The sequence below is a fragment of the Osmia lignaria genome, chromosome 5 (assembly GCF_051020975.1).
Source record: "Osmia lignaria lignaria isolate PbOS001 chromosome 5, iyOsmLign1, whole genome shotgun sequence".
NCBI lineage: Eukaryota > Metazoa > Arthropoda > Insecta > Hymenoptera > Megachilidae > Osmia > Osmia lignaria.
In genome coordinates this window covers 5,561,455-5,582,065 of record NC_135036.1, presented here as the reverse complement: position 1 = coordinate 5,582,065, position 20,611 = coordinate 5,561,455, and the positions used below count along the sequence as shown (strand labels likewise).

The following is a 20,611-nucleotide window of genomic DNA, read 5'->3' as shown; positions in this document are numbered from 1 at the left end:
TTCTGATGCGTTGAAATTGGAATTTTTATTGTATTTTAAAAGTAAAGGTCTAAAATTAGAAAACAATGATTAGAATATAAAATATAAATGATTATATATTAAATAATTTGAATAAATTGAAGTGACCAAAATTAATTCCACTAGTGTACTTTCTTTGAATAAACTTTTTACATAACGCTTTTCATAAAATTTCCCATCTTCGCGTTTGATTCGAAAGAAGGGAAAACACGGGTGTAAGTTGAAGCGAAGCGTAGTCGAACGAATTCGGAGGAGAAATCGAACAATGCACGCGTTGCAATTTCGAGCAAACAAGCAAATATTTGCTCGCAAGGTAGGTTTACGATTCAGCGGCGTTTAAAACAACGAAGTGTAGTCCTATCAATTTGAACGGTTTGCGAATCGAACCGGAAGTTAGGAGAAAAAATAGAAAAGAAAAAAAAAAGTGGAGACAATTATTTACGCCATCCTATACATTTTCCACAGCGGTTAGCGTTTACGTTCCTGATTTTTTATTATCATCAGTTAATATTTACAAAATAAAAAGCTTAACAGAAGAACGTTAAATTTATTTACAGAAAATTCAACGAAGGATCAATCCTAGACTAGGGGCACCAATCAATAAAAGCATCGCGTTACACCAGACACGAGTCTATCGTAAACATTGCACAACACATTCGGTAAACAAACATCTACAAAGTATAATACATCGTCTCTAAGCGTCGACCTTCTCGGTTGACTATCAACATTTAAGGTACACACGGTTGGTATAAAAGAAAAACAGATCGACCGAACGTTCAGAAAACGCTCGGATCATATTCTTCGATGAAAGTAGAGAAAAGAACAGCAGGTCGTATCAAGAGAATTCTGATTATCCTTCGAAGTCGAGTGGAAACCGTCAGGTCTCCTCCGAGTCTCTGTTGGATTCCGTGGCCAGATATCGTTGGACCTCTGTCAGGCTCTTTCCAGTGGTGTCCATCAGCAAGATGGCGCAGAACAATGAGAGGAGCCAACATATAGCTGCCGATAGCCACATCACCTTCGTTCCACCTAGGGAAATAAATATCTCGTCGAAGGTTAGGGTGGCCATCAGCGAGATTGACCAGCCGAGTGCCACTGCAATGGATGCGACCGGGGTTTTCACTTCCATTGGTAACGTGTCGCCTAAGAGAGACCATGAGATTGGACCTAAACCCAAGTTGAAAGCGGCGAAGAAGAGACTGATCCAAGTCGGAGACATCCAGTAGTAGATGTCGTCGTATTCGGGATCTGTCTCTCGTAGACTGAAGAACCAACCTGAAACAAAAAGTGTCAACGAATGATCGATGGTTTGGTTCTTTTTTTATCACGCTGCTTCGGGGCTTTGCTGATCTTTGAAGAGGGTATACCAGACGAAGGTAACCGATGATGGTGCGTTTTGGTGACAGCTGGATGGTGGAAAAACGAGGGGTAATTTATGGGTTTCAGGTTTGTTTCTTCGTTTCGAAGGATCCTTTAGGCATACATTTAAAGATATTAAAGGCATTGGGCTTGAATTTTTTTTTTTAGAATTCTTAGAAATTTCAATATAAGTATTTGTCTTCAGGGATTTTACACCTCGCTATTTTCCTCGATTTTTGTTATAGTTTGTTGTTTTTGGATGGGCGGACAATATGCATGTACTCGTGTCTAAACATATCTCGAGAAGCATAATTCATACTTTCTAGCTGGCGTATTACCAAAAGTTTTTGGAAAATTTTATTAGCAGACGTTAATCATAAGTTTCCTTTTAAATTATGAATCTTGTTTTTATTATTAAACGTACCAATCAATTACTATTTATATTCTGAATGATAATTAAAAATTATTAATTAAAGTGATGATCTTTTGTAAAAAAAAGTGACATTCTACAAAATGTAAAAATATTAGCCTCATTTTTATTATTAAACGTACCAATCAATTACTATTTATATTCTCAATCGTAATTAAAAAATTATTAATTAAAGTGATGATATTTTGTAAAAAAAAGGGACATTCTACAACATGTAAAAATATTAGCCTCGTTTTTATTATTAAACGTACCAATCAATTACTATTTATATTCTGAATCGTAATTGAAAAATTAATAATTAAAGTGATGATTAAAAAGAAGGCATTCTACAAAATGTAAACATTCATAGATTGTCGACAACAACCATGATGGTTCTCGATTACAACGATCACTTTGAATGTGATTTACCTAACAGAATCAGGAATACACCCATGAGAATTGTAGAGAGAGTGAGGAGGATTCGACGTCCAAGTATATCGACGAGAAACGTGGCCAAGAGGGATGCCAATATTTGAACGGCACCGACGACCAACGTCTGTTCGCTTCCGGTCAGTTCACCGGAACCCGTGGTGTCGAACAACGTCAGAGCGTAGAAAATCATCATATTGACCCCGCACAAATACTGACCGATGATCACACCTACACAGCTCATGATCGAGCGTAGAACGCGACGATTCCTTAGCAGCTTTAGACTGATCTGTAATTAGAAGAATTCCATTCAGCACACGGAATCTTAAACTAAACTTTTGAAAATTGATTTGCTAATTAAAAACTGAAAAATTAGGAATTTTTATTTTGTTAAGTATATTTAGTAATTATGTAGGTTTTTGGTATTTGATTTTTATTGAAAATTTTTAATTTATTTTCACCATTTTCGAGCGAGTCGACAGAATCAGCCACTTCGTTTCGTTGATTTCGTGCTGGACATCGTAAGTGTTACCGCGATACCATTTCAAGGATTTTTCTGCATTGATCTCGTCGTTTCTCGACAAATGGTAGACGGGTGTTTCAGGTAACAATTTCACTGGGACAATCGAGAGGCACGCGATTCCGCAAATTGAGCTGTACCTTTAGTAGAAAGAATTGATTTACACGTATACTTCTAACCTTGTGACGAAGGGAAAACTTTGGTAATTTGTAAAGTAACCTGAGACAGATGAAAAAATGTTGCTTTGGGATTTATATTTCTACCCTCTGCGTGTCGTTTGGATATTAAATTTGAGAATATCTTTTTTGTTGGAGTGTTTTCTTCAGTTAACTCAAGTTAAATTTTTAGATTTTATGTTGCTCAAGAAAAATCAATTTAATTTACTTAACTCAAGATTTTGAGTTAGCTTTAGAAAATTCAACTTAACTCACTTAACTCAAGCTTTGAATTAATTTAAGAAAACTCAACTTACTTAACTCAGGCTTTGAATTAACACAAGAAAACTCAGCTTAACTTACTTAACTCAAGATTTTCAGTTAACTCAAAAAAACTCAACTTGAATCATTCCACTCAAGAAGACTAGACTTGATTCGCTTAACTCAAGTTTCGAATTAACTCAAGAAAATTGAACTTAACTCATTCAAGTCAGGATTTTCAGTTAACTCAAGAAAACTTAACTAGATTTACTTAACTCAAGAACACTAGGCCTGGCTCACTTGACTCAAGATTTTGAATTAATTCAAGAAAACTCAACTTAACTCACTTAACTCAAGATTTCAAATTAATTCAAGTTAACTAAATTGAAAAATGGAAAATTGCTTTCTAACTTATTATTAGAAAGAAATCACTATACCTCCATATAGTTTCGTGTTCTTCAATTATATGAGCCACAATGAAAGCATACATAACACCACAATTAATGAGAACTTGAAACATAGCGAGCAGACGTCCTCGGATCTCTTTACTGGCGATTTCAGCTACATAAATTGGCGTCAGAACACAAAACACACCAGCACAAATTCCACAGATTATTCGACCAATTACGAGCATCATAACCTGGAAAAAAATCAACAAAAATTAATCAAATATTCATCGATAGAGCAATTTAAATGAGTTTAGGATTAAAATAAAAAAAAGAAGGAATATTTCCATACTTTATGACCAGCTATGCAAATGAGGGTCCATCCAACGACAAAAACAGGCATCATGTAGAACATCAGGGTAGTTTTATTAATTTTTCCAACAAGAAATGGCACCAGGATCGCTCCGACACAGGCACCAGCGTTCAAGATCCCTCCTATCAGTCCAATTTCGGTTGCGCTGGCGTGCAGGTGGTTCCTGAACACCACACCAGCGCTGGAATTCCAACCAAGGGCCGCGCCAAGGGCGAAACCACCAAGGGAAGCTGGAATTTTACGAAGAAAGACCTACGTCAACCTTCTCCTTTGCTTCCTCCTGCACTCGTCCTGGATCCTTCTCGGTTGTCTCTAATTGCTGGTCATGCTGCTAATTTACCTCGACAAGTGGAAGCTTTTTTTTTATGAAGAAAGAGCTTGTTCTACGAGGAAATTGAGGAAAATGAGAGAACAAAGAGGCTACTGACAATGAGTTCCTTTAACGAGCACAATTTGGGAACACAGAAAGGGTTGTTTGAGAAACGTGTTCAAAGAGATTTTCTTTCATTTAAACTTTCATGGGTTTGTGATATCGGGCTGTTTGAAACACAAGTTGAGGGAGATTGTGTTAGATTTTTTAGATATTTTGTAATTTTGCATTTTCTGCAATTTAAAGTCTCATTGGCAGAGTATTCATAGAGATGTCCAAATAAACGTACAATAAACATAACGATACGATAGTGAAAAATAAAATAATGAGATATATTAGGATATATATTAAAAGGTACTTACGTATCATACCGATGGAAATTTGGAAAAAAGGAAAATTTTAATATTTTCAAGAATGAATAATTTAATTAATGAAATATAGACAGATTGAAGTAGAGATTAATTTGAACAAAGGGACAAGCTTTTCTTTATTAAGCAAGAGAATTTAATTGGTAAACAAAGCGAGTAAAAAGAATTTGGAATGTTTAATTAATGAAATATAGACAGAATGAAGTAGGGGTTAGCTCACCAACGAAGGCTCCAAGATATTGGTTCAACTTCCGGATCTCGATGGCGTTGTCGTTAATTGATGTAGAGGTCATCGTTTTCCAATCCGGAAGATGAAATTTCGTTCGATAATTTTGACGATGAAAAGGAAACAAGTTGTACCGATGAAATCGAATGGTGACCGAGTGAGGTCCGATCTCGACGTGGCAATATCAAGTTGTAATCTCGTAAAGTCGATTGTAGTTGCCATTTGTTTTGTAAAACAAAACCGCAATTATGTCATTCGATTGAAGAACTTTACTAGGCCGTGTACAATCGGTTGCAAAAGTTCGTTTTAGATTGAAATCATTACTACTAATTGTAAGAGAAATTTTCGTTCAAATTATTGAAATATCTCAGAAATTAAATTCTTCAGTTAATTAACAAATTTTCGTCAAGGAAGGGTAATAATACACAATTATTAACCTTTACATAATCATCGACCCTTTTCCTAATAAAGTAGTAAATATAATATAATACGTTTTTTATGTAATAAATTATAATTCTATTTGGAACAAAAAGTGCTCGAGCTACGAAAAATAATTATATGTTATTATTTAACTCTTGAACCACGGATCATAGGTCAACCGTAACAAGTTAAATGTATAATTTTTAAACAAAAGAGTTTGATATATGAGAAAAATAATTTCTAAAGAGAATTAAATTAGAACTGTGGCTCTCTTTATGGTCCGCCGTTTTTGGGCTCTCTCCCTGGTCCGCCGTCCAAAAGTTAAAAAACGCATTATATTCATACTTGAATCTATAAAAAATTCTTCAGAATAACAATAATAATTATCATCTACGTTATTTTTCCTGTTATCGATAGAAATTTCTTTGACCATAAAAATTCAATAAAAATCCCTGCATTAAACATTTCCAGGAAACAATCGTGGTTTAATAACATCGTTATCGCGAATTTTCATTTAAATAAACCACCGTCGTTCCTATCGTCATTAATATTTCCCAACAATTATTTAGCCGATTGTTCGCAGCCCAAGTTGCAATGGAATCTGTTTTTTATCCTCGAATGCTTTTAAAATTCCTGTTTCCCAGCGCCGTTTTCACCTGTTTTCATTAGTTTAATAACGATTCCGCGATACGGTAGGTTTTGCTCGGGAATAAAAAACATTTCGGTAACGATTGTTGTTATCAACGACTGACGGGATTTATCGTGGGAATCGTATTAAAATTAACTGCACTTACAAACGCGCTGGGAATTCATTAAAATTTTATTTTGAAATTGATCGCGGCCCCGTGCTGTATAAGCGCGAGAAACTTCATTAAAATTCATGTCAACGTCAAACTTCCATCCGCAATTAATAAATATTGCACTCGGTTTTGTTCAACGGGCCACTTTTACAACTTTTGCCGACCGTGATCGGATTTTTCTCCTCCTTCCCCCATTTCTCTTTCGCGTTTTAATCAGCGTGCCTGGGAAAATTGTTAATTAACCGGGCAAACGTTGAACGATGTCAACAATATTTAATCTTATGTTACAAACGACCTGAACCATGTACTTCGAATATTTTTCATTTCTAAATTATCGAAGTAATTTAGCACGTTGACAGTCATTAAAAATTCAGTTTCAACCCTCTCTTTTTTTTCTATGAAATTAGAAATTTATCTTTCCGTTTCCAGCAGAAGTTTCAATTACAATTTCAAATCTGAAACTTGATTCATTGTTGGAAGTTCTTACCTAGAATTCAGGATTCTGTTGTTAAAATTCTGTAATAACATTCCTTTATTAACATAAATATACAGTTCGTAGGAGGTTAATTTGAAATTTTAATTCGAATCTTCATTGTTCGTCTTCAAAATTTCAACTTAAAATTGGAAACAATTGAACTATTTCGAAATTTTTCATTTTGGATACTTCGATTTTTTTCTATTCATTAAAATTTTCCTTTTTCGTTCAACGTTCTAGTAGTTTAACGAAGGAAGGAGAATTACACGCTTGAAATTCTGCTACTTTCGCTCGGCAGCTTAGAAACAGCTTCGTTGTATCTTGCTCTAGCTTCGATCCATCAAATAAAGCCGTGTCGACACAACCAATTTTCGCATCAGTGCCACTTCAAGATTCTCGATGCAAGAAGCCAATTTTATACCGGATGTCAGACCATTTCTGTACACATGGTACCGAGTCACAAGACGCCTGATGAGAAGAAAGACCCTTTAACCCTTTGACAATGAAGCGCAGCTAAGTGTTGCTTATATGAAAATTAAATTTCATACTAGATGAATTAAAATTCTATAAAAAGAATTTTAAGATTGCAGAAATTAATAATTCTACGAAATATAGATAAGTATAATAAGTTTAACCCTGGGATTGCGGACCATGAAGAAAGCCCCAATTTTAATATAATTTTGCATTTCATATTACTTCTATTTTCTAAATTTTATACGGTTTCTTTCAAAATTATTCTTTTGTTTAAAAACTATAGATTTAACTTTAGATTAATAACCTGATATACATTTCATAAAATTGGGTCATAATTGACCCGGTAATTCATTAATCTTCAAACTTATTATATGTAACATTACAAAATTTATATTTATGTACTTTTGAAGATATTCGAACCCATTTAATTCTATTTTTTGTTAAATTTATGGGGCGTTGAACATGTTCCTTTGACTTTTTCTTTCAAACGTCTTCGCTTGTTCTATAAACTTTTCAAATATCTCGCTCGTTCTACAAACTTTTTATTAACCTTTACGGCTGTAAATTTATCTTTTCTCCCCACGTGTTATAGAACCTCGGTTCCTTCTTTTATTCCTCTTTCTCCTTTCATGCCTCATCTTCCATTTTCCGTTTACTCGTATATCTTTCTGCTCCACGTACGCGATACTATAACCATTTGTAATAAGAGTAATGTCCCAAATTTTTAACGTAAAGCGTAAGATTAGTTCAAAAGCACGGTTTATTTTTTAATTTTGTTTAATTTTATCTGTAAAATTATTTCGTTTTCTTAAAACTTCAGGAATTTAGGAAGTTGTAACGTCAGGTTAGGTGGGAGCAGGTTAGGTTACTGGATGCCATGAAACGCCAATAAACCGCCTAAACACGTGCCTCGACCATAAATTCGCGTTAAACAGGAAAGCAGGAATTTTCGGACGTTCCTGCTGCATAGTACCCTATTTTACCCTAATAGTACTCTGTCATCTTAAATTTTTAATTTTCTAAGTGTTTTTATACGTTATCGTGTATAATTGGATGTATTATAATGGAGTTTAGGGTTTAGGGTCGTGTTTGGCTCTGAAATTATGGGTATTCGAAGGAATTTAAATGCTGAGTAAATTTTTGGGGTCCCACCTGACCCGACGGAACTGGAAAATTATCTGGGAAATTAACCATAATTAACCAGAAAATTATTCGGTCTGAATAGAAAATTACCCGACCCGACCCGAAAATTACCCGGTCCGATCCAACCCGATTCGATCAGTACCCGTGTCGACTGGAATCAATCTAAAAATTACTCGACCTAACTAGAAAATTACCCGATCCGATTCGATTAACTCAACCTGAAAATTACCTGATCCGATTTGACTCCACCTGAAAATTACCCGATCTTACCCGCTCATTACCCGCCCCGAAAATTACCTGATACTACTCGATCCAATCAGCACCCGATCCGACTCGATCCAACCCGATCATTATCCGATTCAACCCGAAACTCGGGTACCCGAATTTTCCGGGTATCCCCAAACTCCTAACCGCTGTTATTGATTCGATTCAACCGGATACGTCATACAATAGTTACTCTAAGTAGTAAGTTTTAAAACGACCAACCGTGCCATAAATCACGCGATAGTTACGTAAGTCAATTAATAAATTACTCCACAGTAATCGGCGAAGTAATAAATCACGTCGTTCTCGGACACAACAATTGCATTACGAGATCCTACATTCTTTAACACAGCCAATATAAATTAACCGTTGCGGTTAACCTTTACCGCGTCGTTTAACCACTTGTCCTATTAATTATTATTACTGCAACTGTTAGAAAAATCACATCAATTAACTTCTGTGAAGATCTTACCTTTCTATCCCGATTGCACATTGAATGAAATATTATCAGTATTATTTCTGGAGGAGTATTTAAATTATCTAGTTTTATATAAAAGATTAAAAAAGTCTTCTGAGAATTTTAAGGAAAAAAGGGTAATAGTTGAAATGAAATTATTTCTCGGTCACAATGGATTTTTTGCTGATCTCATGAGAGGCTGTATGAAAAATAAAATACATCACGGCAATTAACAAGAGGAGATACATAAAATTTATTAAAAGCTTGCGAGAATAATACAGTAGTGACATGGTTTTCTCATTAACCTCTCTCAGTAGCAGGTGTGTCTACCTGATGATCAAAGCAAGTTACTACGCTCGTGTAGATTACACAACGACTGAAGCTTTTTTATCTCGTAATGCCCATTAATCTAGTTACCTAGCTGAAATTTCGTGGAGAACCAAAAACGAGCTTTCTAGTGGTCTTCCTATGAAACATTTTCTGGTCTGCGATATCGTGTTCCACCGAGACCTTTGAGCAACGATTTCAGGGGAAATTAAAGTATGATGGAAAGTAATTACATAATCAAAATTATATTTTAATTACAATATCTTTGCAATTATGCACTTCCTCTAAATATACCATTTTTTACTTTCAAGTTGTTACATTTTTTTTACATTCGATATTTTGAGAAATATGAATTATCAGATAATAATGATGTTAGAAAGGAGATTGCAAGTTCTGACTCATTCATGTTGCAACACGGATTCCTATCAATTTCCAAGCTCGACGACCTTTCTCAATCCGAGTCTCAGAATGCGAACGAATGTCCTTTCCTCGTCTGCTCGTGCATATTTACATTCTTCGTGAAAATTTAGGAGAACGACCGTCTTAAAGTACGCGATCCTCTGACGCAAAGTTTGCTTGCAGCTGTGATCTCGTAGAAATTTATGTTTCCGAGGAAAATATCTTTGAATTATAGCTGAAATTATGTAAAGATTATCATTCTAATCCCTTCATTATTTTCGTTTATTTTTTAAAATTTTAAAACCAACATTTAATTTTTCTATTTTCTTTTATTTGATATTATTATTTTCAGTGTGTCATAGATACTTATTATTCGTATGAATTTTTAAATTCAACACGTTTCTACGTTCGTGTGTTTCGATTCATATTCTTCCATATTCTCGGCTTTCTATAAATCTTCAACTTTAGTGGTTGCAGCTGCATTTTAAACGTGTAGATGCACCCTTTCTACACTCCACTCTCACGTACCCACATTTCTTTATATTTTAATATTTCTCCACATCTACCTTTCAGTAGAATATCTACGCTTACTGCATTCCTTATTTCAACGTCTATATCTGCATCCTCGATATGCACTTTTATACCCTGCATTGTCTTATACGATGCATCTATGCAATTATGAAATGCATATACCTTCACTTCTTCTGAATATATCTTTTTTTGCTTTCAAGTTGTTACATTCTTTTCACATTTGAATATTTAAATATCTTTGCATTTAATATTTGTTTATGTTTTCATAAACCCTTCATTATTGTTTAATGAATGACGGACCATGGAGAGAGCCCTAACTTTATTTTCTTAATGTTACACTGTTCCTTTAAAAATTATTCTTACAATATATGAAACCCTTTCATTAAAAAATTATATTATACATTTAATTTCAGGATAATAACCTTGTATGTTTTGTAAGTTTGGGTCAGGATTGACCCAAGCTCCACTGTTGAAGGGTTAATCAACAAAACATTTTTCTTCTAAAATTTTCATTATTAAAAAAATATAATTTCAATGGACCATAGAATTTTCTTTTATTTTGAAAAATATTGCAATAATCCATCTTATGGTGTAATAAAAACCCAAGAAATGTAACCTCAACAGGTGACAGCCAGTACGTAATCATAGACTCTCAATCTCCGCATCACGCAAGTGCAGAATCATGTTAAAGGTCTTAGGTAAGAATAAACCGGCTTAATAATCTCATAATTTATAATAATCACTATTGTGAATACTCGTGCATCGATCTCGCGCGTGTCGGGATCAGGATGCATCAATTATTAATGCGATAGTAAGAGAGAATAAAAACCAACTTAATAATTCAAACACATGCTGCTATTTTTAAACTTTCTCGAGCATTTCTATTCCTGTAATTAATAACATTCAATATTTGGGTCTCCTAATCCAATTTTTTAAAATTTTGTAATAGAATCTCCATTATTTGAATTAATTAGATTCAAATACGATTAATTTAAATTCTAAACTTTTCCTTATTTTTCTTCTTTTCATTTTCACAGAAATACTCTATTAATATAATTACAAATAATGTCCAGCATCATTGTTCTCGATTTCAATTATTTCATCGATCGAACAATGACGCACGCCAGGAATCTCACGGCTTTATTTTTCTTTTCTTCATTTCCTCGTCGAGATAGCAATTAACGCGTCAGCGTCACACAGTACCGATATCTTCTGCTCGTGAACGTGACGCGCGATTATGCAAAACGATAATCATCGTCAGCAAATCGAGACCGGTTTTTTTTTTCAATTCCTTATTTTTTCGTTTCTACATCCGGTCAGACATGATTGCGCTCGTTAAACTGACTCGCGACGACAGAGATCGATTTAAGGACGATCACATAATCCCTCTATTGCATTCCGTTCCCAATCGGGAACTTAAATTCCAAATGTTCTATAATAAATTAATCAGACAATACTGAAGACTCTGAGTCGGTTCCAAGTGGGAACGTTGCGTAATTTTCTAATAAAATTTTATTATTTATTTCATGACCACACTCATTATTTTAAGTAGACTAAAAGCCATATGTATTTTTTTCGACTCGTCATAAAAATTCATGCAACAGAGGGATATTTATTAATGTCAATAGGCCTCGGTTCTGCCGTGTCACGGTCGGCGAAAATGTTTCGCCAGCAAAAAGCTACAACCTCGTAAATATTCATACTGTGCGAACGGAAAACGACAATTTATAGACTGACCGTAAAGTGTACTTCTGCGGCTTTTTCGAGAGGAGAGAAAAATAAACACAAAGAATCAATAACTGGCAGCCAACTATGTCTCGACGAGGAAAGTAGATCTCGTTGGCGGAAAAGTTTATTTTAAGCAATTTTAACGTCTAAATTTCCAGACGGCGTGGCAAGAGTTGAAACAACGCGGTTACAATAATTAAAAGCATTCGAGCTTTGAACGATGCTCGCGCATTCTCGAAGAATGCCGGCAGTAAAGCGTGGAACGAATCGCTTCTAAACTCACCCTCGTAACTCGAGGGACCCTTAAATCGTCGAAATCCGCGGGAACAACGGTCTGCTCCTCGAACGGGAACACCGATCGATATATCGCGGTGAAACTCGAACGTATCGCAAGCTCGTTTTGGCACGATGCAACGGCCGATTGCCAACTCGCAGAAGTAGCAGCCCGTGTTATCTTTCCTCGATACTGTTACAACCAAGGCATCCCCGGCTCGCGAACAATGAACACGTTCGTGACTTCTGATTGACTGGCTATTACGTCCGGTAACAGATGAAGAAGCTTGTTTAGAATCACGAGATCTTTGCTGATTTTCATTTTAACAAATAACAAACCATTTGTGTAGATTCCTTTCGTGATAACGGAGGATCGTTATCAGAGTTGGGCATTATTTTATTAAATAATGAGCATCATATATGGGGATTCAAATATTTTCAAATCAGAAATAATTTATTTTTCGAATGAAAATTTATTTATAAATCTTCGAATAAAATCAAATTCTTTTTTATTTCAAATAAAATTTGATTTTTCTTGTTATTTTTAAATAACTAATTGAATTTTTAATTATTCGAGATGATAATTTATTTCTTATTCTTCAATGTCTTCGGTATGGCCGGAATTTCTGTCTGAAGATTGTTTTAAATAATGCCTAACTCTGCTATCACTTTAATTCTAATGGTCAGTGTTTAAGGAAAATGTTAAAGGTTCGCTGAAAAAATGATATTTTTGAGTAATATTTGTCTAATAGAAATTAATGAAAGTTCTATGAAATGAGGTGAATAAATGAACATCCCCTAATATTGATTGTTATTAACTAAATCGTCACGATTAAGCGAAAGCATCCAAATGAAGAGCATTTCTAACGGGTTATGGAACGTTTTGCATTCACAGCACCGCGGTCGTTTTATTGATCTAGGAACGGGACAGTGCGTGACGATGCCATTATCAATTCGACGTCGTCGTCGTTGTTGATCTGGGGGAGAGGCCGTTTATCGAGGATAAAAAAGAGCCGACGGGCCGGTCGTTAATTCGGCTCGCGTTGAATGGAAACAGGGAATTGCATCGGTCGCGACGCGATTCAGCTCGCGAGAGAACGTAATTACGAGAAACTTAATTACAATCTGTAGATAGGAGATCTATTTAACCAGCGTTGACACGCGCTCGATATTTCTGTCTGATAATTCATTGCGATTGTTGATAAAGAATTTTATATTATGCAGTGTGGAATTTATTAGTTATGAAATTTAAGCGATGCGACGTAAGGTGGGCCTCCTTTAAAAAATGTGGACTGACCCCTTTACCATTTTAAAATACTGATATTCTGATATTCTGATATTCTGATATTCTGAAATTCTAATACTCTATAATTCTAATACGTCAATATTCTAATGCTTCAACATTTTAATGTTCCAGAATTCTAATGCTCCAACGTTCTAATGCTCAAAAATTCTAATGCTCTAACATTCTAATACTACAACATTCTAATTTCTAATGTTCTCTAGTTCTAATGATTCAAAAATTCTAATGATCCAATATTCTAATACTCCAAGATTCTAATGCTTCAACATTCTAATGCTCCAAAATTCTAATGCTTCAACATTTTAATGCTTCAACATTCTAATGCTCCAAAATTCTAATGTTTCAAAATTCTAATACTCCAACATTCTAATGCTTCAAGATTCTAATGCTCCAAAATTCTAATGGTTCAAAATTCTAATATTTTAATATTCTAATATTTTGTGGATCTGGCCCACCCCAGAAGAAAATTCTAGTTACGTCAAAAACAAAACCATCCTTGTCACATTATTGTATAGAAAGAACAGTACAACTTTGCAATTTAAAGTACATGTTTATCTTTAACAGTTTCCTATATAACCTTGGGGTTGTCAATCTCCAGAGGGTGACTTACCCTGTAAACTCGAATGCCCATCGATGAAAAAAATATATCTCGATGGGAGAGTAACCTTCGTTGTCACTTTGGCAAGTTATCCACTCTGTAACTCCCAAATCAATTTTTTCTAAAATCATGTATAAATATTACAATACCCACAAGGGTGATTCTCCCCAAGTGACTCTAACTCAAAAGAATTTTTATTTTAATTTTTCTTTCAAATACTTTTCATAATACCATTTCTATAAACTTTTTTAAATATTTAAACTTTTTCATATTATCATCAGCTTCAGTGTTGTAGAATCTAGAGCAGAATGGACGCTGTACAGATAGCAAGAACTTCTGAACAGACTCTCAGCTGGTATCGTATAATTCTCTCTCGCCATAATAGAGCCAGTCACTTTAAAAAGTTTCCGTGTGAGATCGGTTTCCAGTCATGCATGTGTATCGATGTCGTGGGCTTTTCAGGGTGAGCTCAGTAAAGCCGCACAATAATGCACGTCATGGGGGATTGAGTGTCGTTACAAGTACATCTATTATGGGAATCTCGATAATCGAACGTTTTTCTGAAATAAGTACCTTCCAATTCTTTCTCCACGTAACCCGACGTTTCTTATCCATTTCAATCTATTCAGAGTATTTTGGGGGAGTGAATTGTTTTCATTTCCATCGCTCGATAACGAATTACCTATTTTCATTATTCTTCTTCTAAAACGAATTTCAAAAGGCTTCATTCCATCGTTCCTTGGAAAATTTCCTGGCTTCAATAAGGGAAATTCATTCATTCTGAAATTATAGCTTCTTTTACATCGTACTTCCAAGTTTTATTATTCTCCTCAGGCATTTAACTCTGCGTGCTTTAATTTTTCCTTCGCAGCTTTCTTTCTAATTTATGTAGACCATTTCGAATCCTTCTTTTGAAATACACACTTCCTCTTCTTAGCCATACTTCTTCTCTTACGTGGATTGTTACTACCTTTAAATCCTGGTAATTCCACGTCTCCTTCTTTTCCTACTCTTTTCAGATTACCGTCCTCTTTGGTCCGATCAAATTTATTTCCTTTCTTTCGTTCTCGTTAAGGGCGTTTCCCATCCTAATAAATTCCTCTTTATCTTGCCGTTTCCATTGCAGCTAGTTTCATTAATTCTATCCTTATTGCAACGATATATATTTCTTTCCTTTATTCCCAACTTTTCTCTTTTTTACAAATTAATTATTTGTCTTTTTTTCTTCTTTATTCGAGCTAATGCAGGTTTCTCTTTTATCTTTATTATTTTTATCATTATGTCGTTTCATTGTTGGTTATTCTCACATACGTTGTATATTCCAGTAGTATTATCAAGATGATTATTACTTTTTTCCTTAATTATTTGCACCTACCCCATGTTTGCTTAATTGCAACACAATATTACTCGACGTTTTACGATATCTCTCTTTTCCATCTTTTTCCTGTTTACTTTATGCTTCGTTAAATGAAATTATAAAATAATCAGATTTATTAAAAAAAGAAACTTATTCTCAGTGATTTTATTAATTTTTTAACACTTACAAATTAGTCTTAATAAAATAGAATTCTATTCATTTTCAAATCTGACTCCAGTGGGAACCTGAATGCGTATAGGGGTGCCATATAACAATAATAGGTTTAGGTTAGGGTTAGGGTTAGGTTGAGGTTTATGGGACTCGGGGATTGTCTGATATGGGTCCCATAAACCTAAACCTAACCCTAACCTAAAGCTAAACCTATTATTATTATTATTATTATTAATTATTAATTATTATTGTATAATTGGCCTTTGGTATTTGTATAATTGAATAAAATTTTTTTTTGCGTGTATGATTGTGTACGTCATTTATTGTTATATGGCACTCTAATATGCATGGGACCCATATCAGACAACACCCGCGTATAGTGCAAATGCATTCAGGTGCATTCGGAGTGCATTCATGTATAAAAATTAATTTACCCTCGAAATGAGTTTACACAGAATCAAACAATCCTTCAGAATATTCTACGACACATCCTTTTCCTACTAAAAAAAGAAGCAGTTCAATTTATGAAGTCGTTTTTCTTGAATAAATTTTTAAATAAGTACTTTTTTTCAACCCCAATGAGGTTTCCCTCTCTCTCTCTCTCTCTCGCACGTTCACCTACCCCCACCCCGGCCGTCGTCGCTCATCTTACTCGCCCTACTTCGTTCGTCTTCGTCCGTCTTCGTCGCGCAGCCACGCTCATTCAAACCCGACGTATCCCGAGTCGGTTCAGTCGCGGCTCACTCGCCATGCTGGGAGCAGTGTCAATCACGCGTGTGTTTCTTCTACTTGAAACGTTGTCCTTTGACGACAGTGATCATCCCTGAGGTATCATACGAAAGAAGATAACGAAACCAGTGTCCACGTTAATAAAATAGAACCAGTGTATTTTCTCGTTGCGTGTGTTTTCAAGCCCATTTTGGTGAACACCGAAACGTCAACAATATCCATGCCGTTTGGGGAACGCGTGGATCCCGTGGTGTCGGAAATAAACGAGTGCATCGATTGAAGGATAATTGCTCTTGGAATAACAGTTTCTTAATAAGTGTCGTGTGGTGTGGAGATGAGGCGTCCAGTGTACTCGGTGGTCCTAGTCGATAGGTGGGCAGCGTCGAGACGCGCTGCGTAACGACGCTGGTCGTGAATGGCGAGGGAACACGCGTGTGAAGTATAGTGTGGAAAAAGTGAAGCCTGTGGCTGGGTTTCATCCGTGGATCGCTTGGTAAGGAAATTATTTAAGAATTTACTGTGAGGTTTAAATTTGTTTAATCGAGCTTTATATATTTATAAAAAGTAGTGTATTAATTTTAAAGGGGTGGGATGCATATTTCGTATCCACCCGTTATATTGCTATCTCTTTAATTCCCACCTTTTTGATTGAAATGTTTTTTAAAATGTTTATTAACGGCGGACCATGGAGAGAGCCTCAAGACAGCGGACCCTGGAGAGAGTCTAAATGAAAGAAAATTTTCACTAATTGATTAAGAAAATAGAAAATGTTTTGTCGTGTATAGTTAGATGGAAAAATCAAACGATTCCCAACGGAATTGTTATTTGAATCTCTACTGTCAACACACGTGTTATGCATCGTGAATCAGTTATCTGGAAACAGCGCAGCTTAATGAGATCGGATACTTGTGATTTGATTGCACGGATTCAGAACCGCGATTATACGATAAAATTATATAATTTCATTGTTATGTTCGAAAACAGATTTATTTACAATCATGTTACAATATTCATGTTTGTTTCGAAGTTGTTAGTCGAAATCGGATGGTACGAGTTACAAGGACTTTTGGAGATTCAATTTTACAATAATTAACAACACAATTGGTTAATTTTCGCGATAACTAGTCTTTGTTCTTTCATTAATTACTTTATTGCACGAAGATAGCGAGACCTACTAATTTTTGAGTTTACGATCGAGGCGGCGTTGTCGATTATGAATCTATTATTGAAATTAATAGAACCAAGTCTAAATATCCCTGATTTAGTCACTGTATACAGGATTCAAACGATAGGTATTGACGAGTGTAATCGGGCCGTTTAGGACAGACAGTTGTGTACATACTGTTTGTGTACGTGTTATTGGAAGCTGTGCGATTGAGCCAAGCTGAAATTCCTGCTATTTAATTGCTGTGTTCAAGATTATGCCGATGACATTTCGATTCGAGCCTCTTCAAATTATTTATTTCAAATTGACACCTGATGACCTTTCAAAATTTCATTCAAACGTTGCCTATCAAAAAGTCAATATAATATTTTAGTTCGTATTTGTCGATAATTAGATTAGATTCAGGATTTAATTTTAGAAGCATTTATATATGGAGCAATATGGATTGAAGTCTCCAATTAGACCGTCTCGATTTTATAATATATATCTTTCTATTGCTGATAATGAATACATTATTCAAATGAAACTCATTAGATCGCCTATCTGCGAATTAATTACTCTGTTCAGAATTCAGCAAGTGTCCTAATTAAGATTGGTAGTTGGTAGTTGGTAATTGGTACTTGGTAGTTGATAATTGAACCATTCACATGCCAGAGTGATTAGACCCACTTTTGGAATTTTTAAAAATATTAACGCATATAGTTACTGACTGTATCCTTTTTTTAAAACAGTAAAAGGTATAATATAATGCGTTTTTTAACCTTCGGATGGCGGACCATAGAGAAAACCCTAAGACGTCGGACTGTGGAGAGAGATACAATTTTAATTTAATTTTGTATCTCATATTATTTTCTTTTTTTTTTATTATACATTTAACTTTAGGTTAATATCTTTGCATATGTTTTGTTAATGTGCGTCACGATTGACAAAGGCTCCACTTATATAAATTATAGTTTACAATGCAAAAAGCGTATTATATTATATGTTCTACATTTTTAGAAAAAGGGTTAATCATTATTCAGGGATTAATAATTGTGTACATTATACCATTAGAATTTTATAATTTGAAAATGGTAAGGGGATTAGTCCACATTGTTGAGGGAACATTCTTAATTAGCATTTGATAGTTGATAATTGAGCCATTTATAGGCCAAAGTGATTAACTCTCCGCTTATTGAATTGTTTCAAATTTTAGCATGAAAATACATGATTGGTGCTTAATTTTATATATTGCATCAATTTTTCTTCTTTTTTATTTTTTTTATGGGCGGCTCAAGTGATAACTGATAATTTGCTAATTGCCAACTGGCATGTGAAATTGATAATCAATTCTAATAATGATATAAATATATATATTTTTTAATACTGATAATTTACTTTTTCTTTCATTGTATTATCACAATGAAACATAAAATATTATCCTAAATGAATAAATATACAAAATTTTGCACTTCTATCTCTAGGTAGAACCTTTTGTTTCTTATAGTACAAGTGTGGTATATCCTCATTGCAAAAGGTTTTTAATTTCGATCGATTAAAACTAGAGAAATTAATGACCTTCCTCTTTTTCTCATTTTCTTATCGCAACTGCAAATAGCTCGATTACCACGATTAATTGCCGATGGAATAGAAGGGTCGTTAGCAGATCGATCGATGTCGATTAAGAGAGTCTCGGAGAAGGTTTCCATGAAAATCTGTTCGAGGTTTGGTCAGCGATTCACTTCGCTGGAATGGAATTTAGCTGGTTTTAGGGATGAGTTTGAGACAAGTTTCTGTGGGAACACGATGAATCTGCTCCATTGAATCTGTTTTCCACTGCTTGAAGGAGCTTTTTGATCAGTGATTTCGATAGCCACTCGAATAGTTTAAGATAGAAGATGAATTTCGTGGACAGTGTCACAAGTTGCCATTTGTACTTGTTAAAAAATTGATATTTTTTCGATTTCATTTAATAAGTATGAATTAGAAAAAAAGAATATATAATTTCATAATTAATATAAATGATTAAAATCAATAGAATCAGAGTAATATAATAATTATTAATATCCTTTAGATTTCCAATAACAGCATCATTTCTGTTTTTTTAATATATCAACAAGGAAAATAATATTTCGTAGGTCTGTATTTTCAACTCATTTCACCGGTACGAAACGAACAGATTGAATTTTATTTGAAATAAACCGAATGGAATTTATTCAACCGAAATCATACGAAATTTCGTTCGAAATAACCTATTGATATTTGTTTTTTAACGAAACTTTCCTCCTTCATTTCCATATTTCACACATGCATTTCTAAATTTATTTCGTTCGTTGGTGATCCTAAAACGTTGCGATTCTGTAACTTCAAATAAGATTGCACAGAACAATAAATTTCTCTGTGGATTTAATATTTGGTCGATTTTACATCGAATGTCTGCAAACGAAACAAATTTGAACGATTAATAATAATTCTCAAGTATTTTATAACGTGTCATTTGTTGTTACAAGGTGTTTGGATATTCATTGGAATTCTTGAAGTGTTTGATTACATGATGTACATTGTACTTTTGGTGTGATGATAATAATGAGGATGGTAACAGTGTTGGTGATAACAGCAACAGCAAATTGTAAATTTTATATTGAAGGAAAGTTCAATAATTGATGACGATATGAATTTTGAAAGCGTCTCATTATTATTCATACATAAATGTACTGAATATTTGAACAAATATTTTCACTGTCTGTATAAAAACAGTATAAAATATCGGATAAGAAAATATCTAATGCATAAAATATTTAATTTGTCATTTCACTATCTATTATTATTTATCATAATCAAAACGCAAATATTTCAAATATCCTTTGATATAGTAACACTATGATTATTGTAGTATAATTTACTCGTTTTGTATTTTTAAAACTCACAAAATAAACCGAAGCAAATTTTATTTTAAGAAGCATTCGTAGAAACTTTCTATTATGGTGAAAAGTTAAAACCTCAGATTTGTTAACCCTTGCATGGCGGACCATGTAGAGAGCCCTAATTTTAATTCACTTTTGTATTTCATTTTCTAAATTTAACACTGTTTCTTTAAAAATTATTCCTTCAATATTTAAAACCCTTTCATTTAAAAATTATACA

The 20,611-nt window shown here is 34.2% G+C and overlaps 2 protein-coding genes across 7 annotated transcripts in view; one reads left to right on the top strand and one right to left on the bottom strand.

Annotated features, from left to right (window-relative positions):
• The window catches only part of LOC117607821 (octopamine receptor beta-2R), a 142,749-nt gene that overhangs the window by 63,387 nt on the left and 58,751 nt on the right, over window positions 1-20,611 (top strand). For 3 of the 6 annotated variants that reach the window (XM_034331952.2, XM_034331951.2, XM_034331949.2), the window contains exon 1: window positions 16,298-16,816. The exons of 1 other annotated variant lie outside the window; for it this stretch is intronic. The gene's annotated coding sequence lies outside the window, so the exon portion shown is untranslated. Of the gene's footprint in view, window positions 1-16,293; window positions 16,817-20,611 lie in introns of those variants that run through there. 2 more of the 6 variants (XM_076688240.1, XM_034331953.2) reach the window with 2 other exon arrangements.
• Window positions 161-5,085, bottom strand: LOC117607820 (facilitated trehalose transporter Tret1). The gene is made up of 6 exons (XM_034331948.2): window positions 4,869-5,085; window positions 3,890-4,140; window positions 3,589-3,791; window positions 2,677-2,875; window positions 2,216-2,504; window positions 161-1,293 (listed from the first exon to the last, which is right to left on the bottom strand). The coding sequence occupies exons 1-6, from the start codon at window positions 4,939-4,941 to the stop codon at window positions 896-898; spliced, it is 1,413 nt and encodes a 470-aa protein (XP_034187839.2). The 5' UTR covers window positions 4,942-5,085; the 3' UTR covers window positions 161-895.

Excerpts from the sequence above, each read along its gene's own strand:
- LOC117607820 (XM_034331948.2), bottom strand. The coding sequence starts at position 4,941 with ATGACCTCTACATCAATTAACGACAACGCCATCGAGATCCGGAAGTTG. Across the intron at positions 2,876-3,588 it reads GAACACGAAACTATATGGAG|GTACAGCTCAATTTGCGGAA; the intron begins GTATAGTGATTT and ends TTTCTACTAAAG. Across the intron at positions 2,505-2,676 it reads TGTCGACTCGCTCGAAAATG|ATCAGTCTAAAGCTGCTAAG; the intron begins GTGAAAATAAAT and ends TTCTAATTACAG.